General features: G+C 36.2%; 1 protein-coding gene across 10 annotated transcripts in view; it reads right to left on the bottom strand.

Annotated features, from left to right (window-relative positions):
* Fryl (FRY like transcription coactivator) overlaps positions 1-20,144 on the bottom strand; it is a 234,906-nt gene that overhangs the window by 2,649 nt on the left and 212,113 nt on the right. For 5 of the 10 annotated variants that reach the window (XM_048784445.1, XM_048784446.1, XM_048784439.1 and 2 more), the window contains 9 exons: positions 19,728-19,895; positions 13,619-13,866; positions 11,141-11,351; positions 8,789-8,938; positions 8,070-8,168; positions 3,832-3,900; positions 2,005-2,022; positions 1,065-1,175; positions 24-214 (listed from right to left, as the gene is read on the bottom strand). In XM_048784445.1, coding sequence (XP_048640402.1) covers positions 24-214; positions 1,065-1,175; positions 2,005-2,022; positions 3,832-3,900; positions 8,070-8,168; positions 8,789-8,938; positions 11,141-11,351; positions 13,619-13,866; positions 19,728-19,895 — 1,265 coding nt within the window. The remainder of the gene's footprint in view (positions 1-23; positions 215-1,064; positions 1,176-2,004; positions 2,023-3,831; positions 3,901-8,069; positions 8,169-8,788; positions 8,939-11,140; positions 11,352-13,618; positions 13,867-19,727; positions 19,896-20,144) is intronic. The other 5 variants (XM_048784443.1, XM_048784438.1, XM_048784444.1 and 2 more) reach the window with 3 other exon arrangements.

Genomic DNA, 20,144 nt, shown 5'->3' on the forward strand with positions numbered 1-20,144 from the left:
CTTTAAATCCTTTCACATTTTACCTGAAAGCTTTGACTTGTGCTACAGCTGATATAAATTCCTTATTTTTCAAAGTTTCAATTAGAGAATGAATGGCAGTTTCTATAGTGGTTTGTGCAGCTTTGGAAATGTCAATTTCTTCATTTTCAGAAGCAGCTTCAGCTTCTTTGAGGATACTTTCCAGCTGGGCAAGTTCCTCTGACATGTTGATGACCTAAAACAAATACACCTTTAGGGACCCATTCCCATAGTCAGTACCACAAAGCATTTACCTGGCTATGAGGAGACACCTGATGGGGGAAGCGTTTTCTCTCATTTGTTAAACTTAGAAGTAGGGGCAGTTAAGATTTCATGTTTTCTATTCAGTGGGAATAAGTAATCCCAGCCACAGAATAGGCTTTAAAAATTCTTAACAAAGCAGCAATGAGTTGTAACTTACAGAATGATAATTTTAACGTGATTACATGTTATGATTTGGGTAGTAAAAAACATTTATGGGGGAGAACCATGAAAACTTTTTTGACAGTAGTCTTTATAAAATTCACCGGTTAAACTTTTAAAGCATGAACATATGTACACATATTTTCAGGGATTTAACAATTAAAAAAAATCATTTTCCTAATGAGAGCTTTAGTACCAGCTGGTAAGGGGAAAGGAGAAGTCATTACCCACGAACCTACACATTAAAGATTTTCAACATCCCAGGTGTTTTTAACCCGTTTGTTCTTGTTGCATTCACAGAACGGGAGAGACATTCCATGGACAGGATGTTGGGGTTTCACTGTACAATTTGGTTTTTACTGAGGTGCTTTGCTTGACTTTTGATTACACATGATCTGTTTATACTTCAGAAACCGGTAAGGTCTTGAACCTCTGAATCCAGTACTTGCTGTCTGATTCACTAATAACGTCCTGGCATAGGACATCATTTAAAAAAAAAAAAAAAAATTCCTCAACTGAAGAAAATGATTCAAGGTAAGTGACTTTTGATGTTAGCTAGCCTAACAAATGTATGTATACTTTAATGTTTCAGTTACTGATGCCTAGGACAACTTAATATTTACCTCTGCTTCATTTTTTATTGTATTTACTTGGTTGATAAGTTTACAGTAGGCCTGGAACAGAAGCAGCAATTGAAAATGCAATTTGTATAACCTTCGGCAGAGCTCCAGTTCCTAGAAATAGATAACAGTACATTAAATTTAGGTGGGATTTTTTATGTTTGGCTATACAGCATATTTCCAGTAAAAAGAATTATAAATCATTATGTTAAATTTGTCTTGGCATTTATTTTTCTGCAGTAAGCAAGTTAATATGGTGTAAAGCTGATGAAAGACAGATGAAAGATGCTTTGAGGACAGGCATTAAAATAAAAACAAGGATCATTGTTGGTTACTAATTCACTTTTTGTATAAAGTACATTTTACATTGGATAAGTATAATATATCAGAAGGCAATATATTGGATGTTTAAAAAGGGTTCACTGTAATTTAAAACTTTAAATTCATAATGAAAGAATTTATAAATGCATAGACTTTTGCCCCCATTGAGCTGTAGCTCTCACATCGAGATGTAGATCTCATTACATTTATCCACAAGTGCTTGATAAAGCAAAGTGAAACTGGGTAACCTCTTACCCTAAAGGGTAGAAAAGTCTGTCTTTAAAATGAAGTCATTTTTCTAAAGAAAACCACTTGGTAGTCTCATTGACATGAGACTATGAAATTAACATGTGCACTCTGATTTTTTAAATTAAAAAAATTTAAAGGGAGATAGGTTAGTTATAGGTGAAGAAAAAGGCAACTGCTAGTTGTACATACATATTATAAAATCTCATTTTATTCAATCAACATTTCATGGATTAAGGCTATCAAAATTGAAGCACACACTACTTTTAAAGTAGTCCATGACAAAACATTACTAGGTCACAAAAGGACAATGGCAGATGAAAACCAGTTTGTCTGGCAAGGGTAAGTAGTCTATAAATCAAGACAGGTCACTTACTGCTAGAATTTCCATTTGCTAAGCAAGAAGGTGATCGGGTCACAAAAAATACAAAGAAAGAAAAAGACCAAGAATTAGTGTAAGAATCATTTTAAGTAGGGTCACAGATGTCCCAGGCAAACTGAAGAACATATATTCACACCCCAAAGAAAATTTTGTATTTCCAGAATACAGTTTTCTAGACATTTATTGCAGCAATTCAGGGTGCTTATTTAAAATTCTTTGCCAATTAACTGAAAAACATTTAAGCTATCTATAGTTTATTTTTGTGTAGACAATATCAAGAATCAAATAGAACTAATGTGATGTTGAGAAACTTGACTACTGTAAGTTTCTATTTTTATATCCTTTCCAGAAATCCTCAAATAAAACTTCCCATTAGTAAAGCCGACAACTTACAGTTAGAAAATAAGCAAATGAATTGTTTTTTCAGGAGTGGACTGGCTTATAATCTCACACAACAATCTTACTTAATATATACTCACCCATGAGGAGATCGTCTCTGGAGTAGCTCATTCTAGGCTTCCTACTGTTTAATGTCTAATTAGGTGCTAGGTTCCCTCTATTGGTGCTGAGTGAGCCACAGGGCAGAATATCAAAAGCAGATGTGTTTTACATTGCATTCCAAATGTAATTTAGTAAGTTTCAGAAATTGGACCTAACTAGGTTTGAATCAAAGAGATAATGTATGTAAAACACATAGTGAAAAGTTTTAATTTATGTTCTTGAAAATTACATTAAAATATTGATAGCAACTTGGAAGTGGTTTCAAAGAATGACTTCATGTAAATGTAGCTTCTAAAAGTCATTCTTAAGCCTGCTTTTATAAATAGTTCCCTCTGAAGGACTGTTTATATAACATTTATTCCTAGCAATTTAGAAAGGATTTGCTAAGCAAAGGTGAACTTTAGCTCCATTCTGCTTACCATAAATTACTTGGCTAGTCACATCCTGTAAACATTAGCTGAGTACAATTCAATGTCAGGCATATTAGCCTGAGGTTATACTTGAGGTTTTATTTCATATAATTTAGATTAGCATAAATACAATAGAACTGGCTCAACATGTACATATCTGTAGCCTCTACTTTGAGATATAATGGAAAACAAACCAGAGCCTCTGACCATCACGATGACAGGAAACAGCAAAAATGTCATTCCACAACTCTGAATTATCAAAGATTAGTCTAAATATGCTAAAAGTGTAGTTTTTGCTGATGAACCTATATATGTATGATTTAAATTGTTGCTTGTAAGTACACTGAAATTTGCATGTACGTTCAATAAATATTGATTGCTTATTCTGCAAAAGACAGTACTGGCACAAAGGGACAGAGAGCAGATTAAGTTGTATAAAAAGGGCCTTGCATCCATAAGGACTTCATACTAGAGGAAATCATCATAATTTATCCAGGCATAATTTATTCACCCTTAGATAGGCTAATATGGATATTTATCCTGTTACTCTTAGATTTGCTTTTCTGACCAGACAATTTATTTGCAGAATACTAATGCAGAACAATTTTTTACTTTTCTAAAGGCAGATGCAACTAAAAGCCAACCTGGACTGTCAGATAGCCATCAGGCTTATCTAGGGAATGTTATTAAGCTTCAGTCACAAGCTGGCCTTTCAGTTTTATTAAAGTGAATTTTTCATTACTAAGCCAATATTTCATTCAACATAACTTTTACAGAGATTATTCTGATAACCAAAATGAAAAGGTTTACAAATATTTTCTATTTTCAGGAGTAGCAGGTGAGGACATTTGATCACACATTTGTTTTACCCGATACAGAAACGCGGCCAGAACAAGGGTAAGAGACTTACCTGTGCATCTGTGTTTATCCTATACATGTCCTCTTTGGCACCAAATGTCCTCTTACAATTGTCTAACCACTAAAGAAACAAGAAATAGTAAATTTTAATACAGTAACTGCATAAATGGCAGAACTAGTAACATTACAGCCTGTCCATATAAAACAACACACTTAAAGGTATCTTGAGGTTCTAGGATTGGTGGTGAACATGCACTTTCATTTGCATTGGAAGTTAATCATTTATACGGACAAACGAAAGCGGAATACTCAACAAGATGACTGCACTTGTGAGTTTATTAGTGAAAACACAATGAACAGCCTTTTATTCTAGGAACCGATGCTGCCCCTTTCAGTAAAGATGATTCTTCAGCTGAGTACTGTGGCACATGCCCATAATCCCAGTGGCTTTGGGAGCCTGAGGCAGGAGGATTGCAAGTTCAAAGCCAGCCTCAGCAATTTAGCGAGGCCCTAAGCAACTCAGTGAGACCCTACATCTAAACGAAATACAAAAAGGGATAAGGATGTGGCTCAGTGGTTAAGTGCCCCTGGGTTGAATCCCTAGTACCAAAAAAAAAAATTTATTTTGCAGATTTTACTGAAAATCTTCACAATCTGTACCTGACCTTTGTCTAATACAAGTTGTGAAATGAAAGGTTTGTTTTTCCTCTGGTTGGCTTAATAAAAGCAACTGAGAATCAACCAAGTCTGCCTACCAGAAGTCTAATTCTCTGAAGGCTGGTGTCAGTTCTAATCAGTGAAACAGAAACCAAAATCCATTTAAATCTTGTTTTTATTTCTTTTCTTGTCTTTTTGGACAGTAATGAATGACAAACATGTTATCTCCAAAGAATATTGCCTGTAGAAGCCAAATGTTTTTCTTTACCTAGGGGTTGATATTAATTTAAAGTACATTTTCTTCAGTCAAATAAAAATAACAGCATTGTGGTAGAACAGAAAAGAATACTGAAGCCATAGAATTTCCAAAGCAAAGTGAAAGCTAAGAGCTTTCAAGTTTAGCTTCTAGGGTTTGACAGTTTGATACTGTTAGCTCTTTTGACATCCTAGTTTTTTTGTGTGTGTGATATTAAGCATAATAAAACTAATGTGTGTGTGTGTGTGTGTGTGTGTATGTGTGTATGTATGTACGTATGTGTATCAATATCATTAGAGCTTTGAGAGAACCTACTAGCTACATTAAGGAGACACCAAAAACATTTTAGCATTAGACATTTAAAATTCTCTATTGACACTTAATGTGCTATATGCAAAGAATTAAAAATAGACATCTCAGTTATTTCAAAAACAATCTCTTTGACCTTATGTCCCTTTTTTTCAGTCTCCACTGGCCCTAAGGCTCTTTGCTTGACAGCATATCTGAAGAAAAACATGTTAAGCTTTTCTGGTGAGAGATGGCCAGTGACAGTCATTGTCAAAAGCTATCAGCAGATTTTTTTTTTTTTTTAATCAGCAAAATTCAGCTATCATAGAATTTGTTTTTAATCTTGGTTCACATAAAATGTTGAAAGTTTTATATACTGAATTATCACTACTGTGGCCAGGTTTGTCCAAGTGTATTAATATGCTGTAATACGCTGGAAAATAATAATTTAAGTTGATTATTTTTTAAATATTTATTTTTAGTTATAGTTGGATACATTACCTTTATTTATCTATTTATTTATTTGCTGAGGATCGAATGCAGGGTCTCACATGTACTAGGCAAGCACTCTACCACTGAGCCACAACCCCAGCCTTTCAGCTGATTATTTAATGACTTTTTTTTTTTTTAATAATGCATACTTACTGATATAGTATTTCAGGGAGCACTATTCAATGTAATTATTTGATTTTCATCCTGTTAAAAGATAAGCACCAACCATGTAGCCTTGGGCTGCACCTGGCCCGTAAGGCACAGGCCCACACCTTTCCAGACACACATACAGACATGGTAGAGCGTGTGAATAGAGAACACTCCCCAGTGCCTGTTTTCCTGTCATGCTATTTTTTTTTTTTTTTACTCAAGGCTCAAATGAAGGTTAAAATTTATCATAACTGGTGAGGAGTTTTCCTTTCTGGGGATGTGGAGCTGGAGAGACATGAGTCAGAGGAGTGATACTTTTAAGATTCTACCTTAATTTGTAGGTTAGGCAATGATTTGTGAAGACACAAAAGGCAGAACCATAATAGGAAAAACTAATATAATAACATGGATTTAATTAAAATTTCTGGTCATCAAAAGGTGATCAGGTAGTCAAATACTAACCATAAAAGAAGGAAAAATATCTGTAATGCATTTATCAAAAAAAGAAAAAGGCTTATATTCTGAATAAAGAGCTCCTACAAATAACCAAGAAAAACATAACCCATTTGTAAAAATGGGCAAGGCACCTGAAAACATAATTTGCAAAATATCTAAATGAAGATATCCATATGAAAAGGTGCTCAAGTTTTAGTCATCAGTGAAATGCAAAATAATGAGATATCACCACACCCTTACCAGAATGACTAAACATTTTAAAAATTGGCAACACTGATAGCAAAGGTATGAAGCAATGGAAATTCCGTAAATACTTCTGATAGGACTATAAATTGATACAATAACCTCTTCTGGAAAACTGCTTGGCAGATTCTACTAAGGTCAAACATGTATATTCAATGACCTAGTAATTCCACTTTTAGACACCTAGCAGATAGGTGGACATTCATGTACAAAAGATCAGTGTAAGAAAGGACACAGCAGTACTAATTTACATCAGCAGATCTAATTTCATGATGTTGAAAGCCCTTTCCTTTTCTCCTGCCATCATTATTTCAGTCCAAATATAAGATGGCTCTCCCCTTACAAAGACAGCGAGCCTCAATACAAGTATTTTCTTTCCCTGAAATAATCCCCCATGCCAAAATTTAATTGCCTAAAGTCCAAGATCATGTCCCCATTCTACAAAGTTTTTCTGTTGGGCTCAAATAACCTTTCTTTGAAATTATAGTCTATAATATTTTTCTGTTAGACCTGTATGTCCTTGGGAAGACTTTCATTAACAACACTTTTATTTGTAGCCATAACTTAAGTGTCTGTCAGTTATCTGAAAAGCTTGGTACCAGAAGTGTTTTGGATTTCGGAATAGTTGTAATAGAATGAGACATTTTGGGAATGTGACCCAAGTGTAAACACAAAATTCATTTATGTTTCATATGTAGCTTATGCATACAGAGTGAGGTATTTTTGCATAATACTTTTCATAATTTTCTGCATAAAACCAAGTTTTTGTACACTGAACTATCACAAAGCAAAGGTGTCATTCACCACCACCCACGGGGACAAACTGTGGTGGTTTGGCATCAACATCATTCCCAACTCTCACTTTAAATGCTTCTGATAATCATTTATAATGTTTTGAGTGTGACCCATCACAGGTCTGGTGTGGAGTTTTGCATTGTGGCAACATGTTTTAGTGTTCAAAAAAATTCAGATTTTAGAGCATTTTGAATTTCAGACTAGGGGTGCTCAACCTATAGTATGTGTGCTTTATGTTCCTATCTAGAAAATCTGAAAAAACAAGAACCAAGTTTTATACTTCATTTTTCATAGGTCTTTACATATGACAGTTCTTTCATTAATAAGTATTAAATATCTGTATTCTAGAAAAAAGTCTCTACTGTGTGCAGTTTGTCTGAATGGGAGAAACATTTTTTCTTCTTTGTTTTCTGTACTTGCCAATGGAAAATATACTGGATTTATTCTCAGGGGACTGAGCCACTCTGTTTTTCAAGGCCAGACTGGAACTGAAATACCATTTCTTAGCAGGTGATACCTATCATCTACGACATGCTCATTTCCTCCTTTGCTGGCCCCCCCAACCCCCCACACATCATGGGAAAAGATCCCAGTTTTGTCAGAGGTTGCATATTTCCTAGACCACAAGCCCATAACTGAGAAATACTGCTTCTATTTCCCCACTTGTAACGTTGACAGCAGTTGAATGGTCTACACACAGCTTTTTAGAGAGCTATTGGTTTTCAATGTGTAGGCGCTTAGAGAGCCAATTTTTAAAAGCCCAGATCAGGAATTCACTGTATAGAGTGGAAAGAGAGAGAGCGAGCTCATACCCAGCACACCCCAGTACTGAGAAGCCTGTGGTAAGAGGTCTTCTTTCCTGTATGGGCGAATTCTGCTGCCAGGTCAATCTTTCTAGTATCACAAGCAGATTAATTTTTTTTTTCCTTTGGACATGGTAAAAGAAGACTGACCTGCTCAGCTGCTTCTCTTTTCGCATTGTATGTATCCAGGTGTTCTTGCAATTCCAGAACACTGAACTTGAGTGTCTCCAGCAAACCACATGACATCAGCTGTCAAATCAGAAACACCGCAATCCAGGTTATCATTCCTGATCAGTCACAAGTTTGGCAACTTTTGGGCCATGGACTATCTGTTGGGTGGGTGTCAGATACTCCCTTACTACATTCTGTCTCAGTCTAAGGGACACTGAAACAGGAGTGTGGTGGGACTAGAGGGTGGCAAGAAATGGCATGTCAGACCATACACAACATCAGAGGCACCTCTTTGAAGCACTTTAACCCATATTTCTTTACCTATGTTGTTATTTAGTCATAAGTGGGCTTGGCAACAGTCAGGGAAAGACCAGGCGCTCTGGATATTCCACTCAGGAAGAATTGAGAGAGCACACATCATGGGTGGGTGTCTCTTCAGCTTATTTTTTGTAGTGCTAGGCTCAGCACATGCTAGGCCACTGAGCTGCACCACTCAGCCCTGGGCAGGGAGGGGTGGGAGCCAGGGAATCACAGGGCACTGCATCTAATACACTGGAACCATGAGTTGCCAGATATTTATAATTGTTGAAAATATGAACTTTGACACTTTATAATTTCAAATTACTTTTAAAAAAGAACCATAACTGAATGAGGCTATTCAAATAGGCTACTTAATAAGGCTGCATGTAAAAACTTACGGTTTCAGCATCCACAAAGACTGTTGGGCATTCTGAACACATCATCATCACTTCCAGAGAACTTTTAAATTTGGTACCAATGCGCTGTAGACTCTCACCAAGAAAGCTGACTGCTTCATTAGTTATTTCTCCAAATTTTCTTTGAATTGTCTATGGCGAAAAGCGTAAGAAAAAGTTTAATATGTCATAAGAGTTCTTTTTTTCACTTTTAAGTAAAGATGTATTTAATCAGGGCAAACTTCTATTTTAAAATGATTGTAGTGATATATAGAATTCTAGTAACTGACTTGCAAATCCATGTTTTATATATTTCTTCAGGAAATTGATAATTTTTTAAAATTATTATAAGACTTACAAAATGGAATTACTGAAAAAAATTAATGATACACGCTATTCATTCTCCTACTCTTGAGACCTCTATAGTCTAAGGACAATCATAAGCCTTTACATGTCTGAGGAATTAGCTTTTCTAAAGTCAAGTTCTACCTGAAAAGAAACTTATGGTAAATGTAGTTTCTGAGCCTTGGCTTTGGGCTGCCATCTGACTTAACTTTAACTAAAGTCATAAAATGCATTAAAGGTAGTACCTTCTCAGAATCCCAAGAATATTTTATTCACATAAAACAACCAGTTACCCAAAGTAAACAGTCAATAAATTAAGACAGTATCAACAGTAATAATTATTATGCAGATTGCTAATGTATACCTACATAAATATGTGTTAGTGCTGTTGGGTAGCATTAGGATTAAGAGAAAGCATAAGCCACAGTTTCAGGCACTGGGAAATAATGCCATTGTTAAGAAAAAGCACATATAGAAAACCAGCAATGAGGTAAGTACATAATTAAATAGATGCTCCTGTTAATAGGCACTTAAGAACATCTGGATGGTGCAGCTGGAAGCTGGAGTGGCTGGCAAAACTTCAGAGACGGGGCTGGGGATATAGCTCAGTGATAGAGCATCTATCTGCCTGCCTGGCATGCATGAGGCCCTGGATTTGATCCCCAGCACTGGGGTGAGGTGAGTAAGAAAACTTTAGAGAGAAGATGTCTTTAGCTGGGTCTTCCAAGATAAGTAAAGTTTGTGGAGATAGGGAGGAAAGGTGGTAGATAGTTCAGAGGATAATGACTTAACTAGTGGCATTTCTCTCTGCTTTACTTTCCCTCTCCACAGAAACCTAAAAATCTATCCATGTTCCATAGTGGTGGTGTGAATATTCTTATTAAAAAGCATTTAGCAGAGTGCCTTGCATGCAGTGAGTTTGCAATAAATGATCACACTTATTGGTTTAGGGTTGAAAGCAACCTTAATAGCCAAAATTGTCAAGGTCCCCACAGTGATGAAAGTTCTAATTCATTTTTCTTTTTTTGGTACTGGGGATTAAACTCAGGGGCACTCAACCACTGAGCCACATCTCTAGCCCTATTTTGTATTTTATTTAGAGACAGAGTTTCACTGAGTTGTTAGAGCCTTGCTTTTGCTGAGGCTAGCTTTGAACTTGCGATCCTCCTGCCTCAGCCTCTCGAGCCGCTGGGATTGGAGGTTTGTGCCACCACACCTGACAAAAGTTTCAATTCATTTTACACTTGACTAGAAGCTTTGTGATACTGTTTTGTAAGCTCCTTGAAGGCAGGAACTATGCTTTTATTTCTCTGGTGTCTGTGATGGTCCCTAGCATACTGAAGAAACTGCTCAGATATTGTGTTGAAGTTGTTTTTTTAACTGCCTAAGGGGACATATCTGTACTAGTAATTGTGTAATATACCAGCAGTACTACAATGTCACTCTGTAAGTCTAAGAAATAGCACTTGGGGCTGGGGATGTGGCTCAAGCGGTAGCGCGCTCGCCTGGCATGCGTGCGGCCCGGGTTCGATCCTCAGCACCACATACAAAGATGTTGTGTCCGCCGAAAACTAAAAAATAAATATCAAAAATTCTCTCTCTCTTAAAAAAAAAAAAAGTTAAAGACAGGGGAATGAATCTGACTTAACTTTCCTATGTGTGAAATATATGACTATACCACCTTCATGTACTTCCACAAGACACTAATTACAAAAACCAAAAACCAAACAAACAAAAAAAACACCAACCAACCTTATAAATAAATATCAGAAAGATGAGTAGAGGGAAGGAAATGGGGAGGGAGGAAGGAGGAGAAAAGTGAAGTACTGGGAAATGAATGAGAACAAATTATATTCCTTGTTTTTATAATTATGTCAAAATGAATCCTCTGTATAACTTTATAAAAAAGAATCAATTAAAAGACAAGATAGCAGGGACACTAAAATTTGAGATATTGATGTTAGAAAAACCTGTATAATTATAATGAGTTCTGAAACAAACGTCACTCACCTGAAACAATCTAGAAAACACATGAAAAGTGAACACTGCACAGGATCCGTCCATGTCAGACAGCATCTGATTGACGTGGCAGCGCCAAGCTTCTTCTTCATCATCATACGCCACCGGCTGGAAAGCCGCTATTATGGCAGAAAGAAAGGGTGATGGTAGAGGTGATGTCTGAACTTCTGGAAAACCATCTTGCTCTTCTTCATCCTGACTGCTGACACAAATATCATGGTAGTCAAAATACTGTCTTGGAATATACAAAGATCTAAACAATTTATAAGAAGGCATAAACAAATACTTTTTTTTCTGCTAAGCATCTTTAGAATTAGAACTCTTAATTTTAAGTGGCTACTGCAAAATAACTCAAGTTCTATAAATGCTTCTGCTGTGGATTAATATCAGTAACTTCTATGAATAATACAGATTAGAATGCGTTCATTTCAAATGGTTAATTCTGGACACTTCTTATTTGAGCAGCCCCACATGATGATGATCATATTTTTGTGTCAAGCGCTGTGTTTGGTGCTTTACATGGATTATTTTATTCAATCTTCATAACAACTTCATTACTATTTATTTTATGAATGAGGAAATAGTTCAGTGATGTTAAATAAATAATGTGCCTAGGTTACTTGATAGAAAATGACAGAGCCAGAATATGAATCCAGGACCACAGGTCCAAAGCCAGTGCCATTAGCCACAGCACACAGCTCACTGCTAGCTCAGTGATTTCATGAACACACACAATGTGCCTCTTAGTACGACAGATGATAAATTTGACTCAAAAGAAACAACAGACCTGGCCATTTCCCTTGAGGAATTTATAATCCCACTGCCAGATCATACTTACACAAATAGAACAATGAAAAAAAGATGAAGTGTTTTGAATTAGACACTCCATAAAGAAATAAGTAACTTGGGATATAAAATTACATGATTCATTATGAGATAGATTGATCCATACGGCTTTACAGAAATCATAGAGCAATTCACATGAAAGACAGGGACCTGAATCAAGATTAGAGAAAAATATCAAAGTAAAGCTGACAACTGGTTTCATACTTTACAAATGTCACAGAAGTGAGTGATTTTAACAAAAAGTGTCCTGAAAGCTAGAGTAGATAACCTCTGTGCTTAGTGGGAATGAACCATTCTGTTTCAGTGTAGTACTTGGACAAAGTAATTGACTGGCTTGGCCTTTTAGAAACCTGAAAGTGTTTGAGTATTTACCTTAATATCATTTCAATTGTCTCTGACCTTGTACTTGATTGTGTAATTGCATGGGCTACTGCTCTATCCAAGATAGTAGGTAGAAAAAGGTATCACTAAGATTTTTTATTATTATTATTATCTGGATATTTACTTTCAAATATAGGTAAGCATTCTAATTGAGAATAAAAACAAAAAACAACTTCCCATATATCTTATAGATTAAAACCCTATTATCACAGGAGGTATGAAAGTATGATGTTTTATTATAAAACTGAAACATCTGATGATTATTAAATACATTATTCTGAACCATGAATATTTATAAAATTTAAATATAAAATTTAATCGTCATAGAATTGTTTGGTATATAAGTTTCATAATAGCCACCAGAATTTCCTTTAAAAAACATTGGTAAGCTGGGCACGGTGGTGCACACCTGTCTGTAATTTCAGCAGCTCAGGAGGCTGAGACAGGAGAATCTTGAGTTCAAAGCCAGACTCAGCAATGGTGAGGTGCTAAGCAACCCAGTGAGACCGCCTCTAAATAAAATATAAAATAGGACTGGGCATGTGGCTTAGTGGCTGAGAACTCCTGAGTTCAACCCCTGGTACCCACTGCACTCTGCTGCCCCCTGCAAAATTGGTATTGGGAAGCTAAGGTAGGAGGATTCCAAATTTGAGGTCAGCCAGGGAGACTTTAGTGAGACCTTGTCTCAAAAAAGAAAAAAAAAAAAGTGGGGAGAGAAGCTGGAGATGTAGCTTAGTAATAGGGTATCCCTGGGTTCAAGCCCTGTACTGCTAACAAAACAAAAACAAAAACCTCTATAGGTAATAGTTGTTTACTCCGGCCCACAAGTAAGGAAAAAGTCCTATTTGGGAATTCTTCATACTTTCTGATAATAAATTTTGAATATGGAAAAGATCAACATCTAAAAGGGACAATTTAGCATTTTACAGTACTAAGAAATTATCATTTCTGTTTATTACATAATACCAAACTTCAAACTCTTACCACTAATAAAAATATTACAAAATAACTTTGGTGTGCTTCTCTAACTGCACAATGACACTATGCTTTGGGAACGGCCTACTTGTTTTTCTTTATGTGAATATCAACAGAAAACAAACCCATAACAGTAAGTAATTTTATGTTTAAAAATGAAAATAGAGTACAGAAAAATGAAAGTAAGCAATCACTAAGAGGCATTTTTTGGAGAGGATGGAGGAGAAGATGCCACTTTATTACAGGTTTGTGATTCTGTCTTCTCACCTGGACAGTCCAGAGAAGTCCGCCTCCTCCTCTTCACACCTTTCATCCAGTTCTTTCAAGGCTAAGGTAACATCCTCTTCACAGATTGACTCAGGGCAGCTTTCAGGAGCCAGAGGCTCTGGCATTTCACTTTCTTCTAAATCAAGAATTCCTTGACAGACAAGAGAGTCTTGCTGTTCTTGTATAATATATGCCCCTTCATCTTCAAAGCCTGTAACATGTTCCTCCTTTAATACTGAATTTGAATCCTGTAAAAATGGTCACATTTTTAGCAGACTTTAACAACTTTTAAAAAAAAGAATTTTATGAACATAGTGAGTGACTACTGCCATTCAAGTTCACTTTATCAAGTCATCTTCGTTAAATGGTCTAATTTTTAGAGGTTTTGAATTCTAATTATATAAAATTGTGTTTGATTTTTTTTTTTAAATGGTTCTAGGCTGGGTGTGGTGGTGCAGCAGGAGTATCACAAGTTTTAATAGGATTTTTTTTTTGTGTGTGTGTGTGGGGTAGTACTGAGGATTTGAGCCCAGGATTTGTGATTATTAGGCAGGTACTCTATCACTGAGTTATAATCACAGCCCTAAAATTTTTTGAAATGATGTTATATAGCTTATTGCCTTAAAAAACCATCAATGAGTCCCCTCTGCTACCCCTACTTTTCTCTTATGTACAGGATTTGGGTGTTCACTTGGAAATATATCCTTTGGTAAAATGTCTTCTCTTATACTTATTCTAATTCTATGATGTAAAACATTTTATTATAGTAAACTCTGTCTTATTTGAACTACTATTTCTTTAATTATATGAACACAGTGAATTCTTTGACTATAAGCTGGGAGATGATTCAAGATAGAGAACCCACTGGTCCTATGGGGACTGTCCATTCAGAAGGATGCTGAACCTAACAATGCTGGCCTTCCTAGGAGAAATGAGGTGAACATTTGTAACGTGGGGGTGTGTGTGGGGGTGCTGTTTGCAGGACATACACTAACTCATTTCCGTTTTGAGTACTCATAAAGCTTCATCATCAACCTAGAGACTAAATCAGGTTAAACTGATGCACTTTCAAAATTCAATGAATTGTAAGCTCATTCATCAACAAGAATGATGGAATTCTTTTAATCCTATGTAAATAATAACAGTAGTAAATATATGTTATAAAGTATACTATCAGTTTTCTCTTTGTTAATATTACTGAAATAATGTTGCTATGTCTGGCATGAGGTAGACTCTTAAATGAACTACCACCACTAAAAAAGAAAAATACTTCCAAAGTATAGATCAATGGTGTCAACACCAGTTTTTAATTGCATGAATATTAGTTCAGTCAGTTTGAATGTAAGTACTAGTGGTTTCAGAGTTTTGGTAATAAAGATCAGCTTCTTTCAGTATTTGGACTTAAGCTGCTTTAGCTATATAGTAGTATTTTATCTTTTATAAATAAAAATTAGAATTTTCCTTTCAAAATATGAGAAGTAAAAGCCAGACATTCTGACTTCAGATTAGTCTCACCTTAATTCATTCACCTGTAGAATTGATAAAAAGAAGGATTTCTATCAGATTCTGGGCAAGTGCTCTGGTATAAATTAATTCCTGATCACAATTAGTTCATGATCTACTAATGGGGTTCAGCTAACATGCAAATGACAACAGTATATATTAGCATGTGGTAAGTGAATGGTGAATACCATCAGCAACATACAAATGACCACTGGTACTCAAAGAAGGGGAGACTGCAACTGTTTGAGAAAATTAAGACCAGTCTCCTTAGAGGAAGCCACATAGGGATGGTGTTCCATGGAAAGGGATGACAGGACATCAAAGACACAGGAATATGGGAAGAAAACACAGTACAGGGATAGCAGCAAACTCTTACGTCTTCACAGAATAGCGCTTAAAATAATACAGAACAATAACTTATATTCAATATACTCCATAGTTTCCATCTAAAAATTTTTTTAAAAAGACTTGGTCATTGAAGGCATTAGTTAGGAAAGAGAATTTATGAGACAGTACTAGAGATACTTCTACATCTACAAATTTTATTGATAATAGTCTCTATTCCCTTTTACTTTTTTTTTTTTTTGTACTGGGGATTTGAACTCAGGGGCAGTCCACCACTGAGCTATAGCAACTCTATTTATTTATTTATTTATTTATTATTTTGAGACAGGGTCTCACTAAGTTGATGAGGCTGGCCTAGAACTTGTTATCTTCCTGCCTCAGCATCCTGAGTTACTGGGATTATACCACCATACCCAGCCTTACTTTTCCATTAATTTGAATGAATCAACATTCATTAATTCACACCTGTATTTGGTTACATTTGTCAAAGTGTAATTTCAAAGACAATGTTTTATCAGTAATTATTATATACAGAAACATTCTAGTAAAACCTAGACTTTATGAAGAAAGTGCTTTTGGGCTAATGGAATGGATTTCCTTTTGTATATGTAGATTTTGAGAATCAAATTTCCTTGGCCTTTACCTTACTAGACAATGACATACACACATGCTTTGTATGTAACATTCAGATTCATTTTCTATAAGGAATTATTTATGAGGCTCATGAATTTGATTCTAAGTTGTTATAACCCTCTGTGAAGATTTTTCTAATAAATACAAATAAAGAACTCTTTCTAGAGATCAGAGCATAATTTGTATATGTTGCAGAGAAGGGACAAATAGCTCTGAATTTCTATCATGACATGAAATGCATTAGCCCATTCTCTTTGATCTTCCCAATGTGAACATAATTTAAGGGAAAAATTCAAATACTTTAAGGAATATTCTTTTAACTCATAAAATATTTCACCTATTGAAATTAATTGTATATTTTAAAAAGTTGATTTTAAAATGATTATGATTTTATTTTAATATGTTTATATTAATATACTTAAACACTTTTTTTGTTTTTTAAACGAGGCAATTTTGGGTCATCTGACACTATACGGCCATGAAGGAAAAACGAATTGGACCAATATAGCCAACAGGTGCCGTGTAGCATTACTCCCTGTGGGAGACTGTTTTATCATCAGAACTGTTTGTAAATGAAATAGTGTGGTGTTAGAATACCCCTTTCATTCTTACTGTCATGACGTGTGTAGTAGTAATGAATTCACCACTATTAAAGGAAATAAAAAGCAGCAGCAACAACACCAGCACCACCCATAAAACCAAAATGTTTTCCCTTTAAAAGAAACAATGGTCCCAGGAACTTTTTAGTGCTTAGCAAGTAGGTCCACTACAACAGATGAATAATGGGTGGATGCCCCAATTGAAAGAACATATTGGTTGCAATATATATGAAGTTTTTAGGAGGTAATTTCCCTCACTATGATAGTAACTTTCATAACCCAGAATAGAAGATTTTCCCCCTTTTAAAATGAAATTAAAATATCTAGCCGCTGCCATGCTGCTTTGATTAAAAAGGTGTTTCTTGTACCAATCTGTTTTTCACTGTTTCTAATGAGCAGGTCTGTTGACCTTTTAATAGGCTATGATCCAATCCAGATGGGACAGATTAGATTCATAACTAATGGTACAGCTACCGAACAAATCTTCAGACAATGAAAGGAATGCCATCTAAAGTGCACCTGTCACTCTCTCAAGTCTCCTGCAAATATTTTTTTATGTTCATGCACCGTCTCAGTTCAGGCCCTCCTCTTCTCTAGCTCTTTTCTTTCTAGCTTACCTTCTTAACTTTTTCCAATCTGCCACCCACACCTCCATCATAGAGACTTCACAAGGACACAAAGAAGACTATAACTCTCCCCTGATGACAGGCACTATAGCCTACATTCCATTTTCCAAGGTGGGGTGGTGGGGGAGGGGGAGCCAAGATTTTAAAAAATAGGCATAATCAGATCATGTCCTTCTGTTTCAAAATCTCTCATGGTTACCAGCCTGTGGCCTGCTGCTCACCCTGGGACTCCTGCTCGCCTGCTCCGTTACTGCACTCCAGCCCCATTAGGCAGCTCTTTTGTTCTCTACACGACCCAGAGTCTTTTAAACTGCTGCTTCCTCTGCCTGGAACATTCTTCCTCTAAATTTTCATAGACTGGCTACTTACTATTTAGGCTTCACCTCAAATGCTTTCTCCCTCACCTCAAACCACATTACTATGATATTTTCATAGTACAATTAATAGGATGGATACTTTGTTATTTTTTTGTTTTGTTCATTATTGGTCACTCCTGTGACTAGGCTCCATAACATGAGGAGCCACTGTCTTGTTTTCTACATTGCTTTGTGCCTGGAATAATGTCTGACTTGAGGTAGGGACTCAGTAGATGCTGATTAAATCAATGAAGGAAAGCTCATATATGCCCTCTATCTTCATCTATGTATCTGGCACAGTGCTTGTCACATAATAAGTATTGTTCAGCTTAGGTCTGAAATGTCCTCCAACAGCCCATTTGGTAAAACCTTCCCTCCAGAAGGGCACACTATTGGGAAGCAGTGGACCTTTAAGAGGTGGGGCCTAGCGGGAGGTCTCAAGTCACTGGGGATATGCTCTGAGGGACCCCAACTGCCTCCCGCTTCCTCTTCCTTTCTATTTTGTTCCAGGCCATGAGGTGAACAGCTCTGCTCTGCCACATGCATCTGCTTAAATGTGCCCCTGCAGGCCCAAAGCAACAGGTTCAACTGGTCATGGAATGAAACCTCTAAAACTGAGCCAAAATAAACTTTTCTTCTTTTGAAGTTGATTATCTCAGGCAGACATGGAATGCTGACTATCACATATATTAAAAAAAAAAAAAAGCCCACATGACTTCCTATTATCTCAAACTAAAGCCTGTCTTTAGAATGGCCCACAGGACCCAGAATGTCTTAGATTCTATTCACCTCGTCCATGTTATTCTCATAAATACTGAGCTTCTTGTAGTTACCAGAGCACACCATACTGTCTCATGATGCCTGGTCTTCCACATGGCGTCCCTCTGCCTGAAAGTGCTGGTTGCCCTGAAGTCTGTCTTTTACCATTAATATCCCCAAGGTTCAGCTGATCTCTCCTCTGAATTTTCACATAGCCTTGGACCTGAATTACTTGAATTACTGTTTCTCATATGAAAATGTAATTTTTTTTAAAAAAAAAATCTTTGTCTTAACATAGACAAAAAACTCCTTAGAACAGAGCCATGTGGTATTCTTGCTTTTCTCACTCTTAGGTGCTTGCCAGGCATGTAGTGAAATCACAATAAATATTTCATTAATTGAATTGACATAGTAGTATAAGTATTTTCAAGACTGCTAGTAAGGAAGCCAAAATGCCTTCATTCCAAAATATACCTGCATACGGTTAAGGAGAATTCAAATATGGAAAATAAATCATCAACTAAGAACATGAGAATTCACCTTACTAAAATAATAAGATCTAGTAGCTAGATTAGTATAGATCCAGTAACTATATTAATGTGGTTAACACTGACAAAAATATAGCAGTTTCTAATACCTACACCAAGGCATCAAAGAACATACCAGAGAGAGCTATAGCAATTACACTTTTTAAAGTAATCTATAATAGTCTTAAAAAAAAAAAAACACTCAGAAAACTAGTACTTACTTATTTTTGGTCAGTCAATAGCTTGGAATCTGGCTTACTTCTCACAGGCCTTTCCAAAAAACATAAATACTAGTGGCTCCAAAGTCTTTTTAAGAAATTTCCTTTAACCAACTGCGAACACAGCTGGCCTGAGGTCCTGATCCCAATCACAGCACCAATCACATGAACCCAACACAAAGCAAAAAGGGAAGGAAAAGCAAAAGCCATCCTTCAAAGAAAACGTAGCGCCACAAATGATGCCTGCCACTCCCAGAGAAGCGCCTGCCCAGTAACCGAGTCACACACTGCAACACAAAATGCTCATTGAAACACTGGAGATTATTTTTAACCTGTGGGTCATTTTTCCATTATTACCTACTGACTTAAAAAAAAAAATCGGATTTGACTACTTTGTTTATAACAACCCAACAGGTTAGAAATACTGGGAATGAATCAAATAATTAGCACATCAGATGAAAACTCTTTGGAAAGAAAAGCAAGGGATGGAACAGTGCTAGGAAGAACCTAGATTGGCCATGCGCCAGCCCCATTTCTCCCCACCTCAGGCAGCTGGCTACTAGAATTATTTAGACCAGTCTCCGAGCTTGGGGTCTCGTCTCGGATCTGAAGCACTTCTTCCGTGGTGTTGCTGCCAGTGGAATCCTGAGACTGAAGAAGTAAGTCGGGATGGTACAGAATGGTTTCATCGACCGCAGAGTCGTTGTTTAACTGTCAGGGGAGAGAGTGAAATGAGGAATCTATTTATGAGCCTGAGATGTCACAAAACCCACAAGAAGAACATTTTAGAAATTTAGTTATAAAAAGCTTCTGGAACTTCCTAGTTATCTTTTTTTTTCCAGTCTATACAAGAATGGGCATTAATGCAAGCAGCTGACTCCCCAGCAGAAAGCTAAGTATGTATTAATATGTCTTGCCAAAAAAAAAAGTGGAAGAGCTCTATAAAAACTATGCTCGTCT

The sequence above is a fragment of the Marmota marmota genome, unplaced genomic scaffold (genome assembly GCF_001458135.2).
Source record: "Marmota marmota marmota unplaced genomic scaffold, marMar, whole genome shotgun sequence".
Taxonomy (NCBI): domain Eukaryota; kingdom Metazoa; phylum Chordata; class Mammalia; order Rodentia; family Sciuridae; genus Marmota; species Marmota marmota.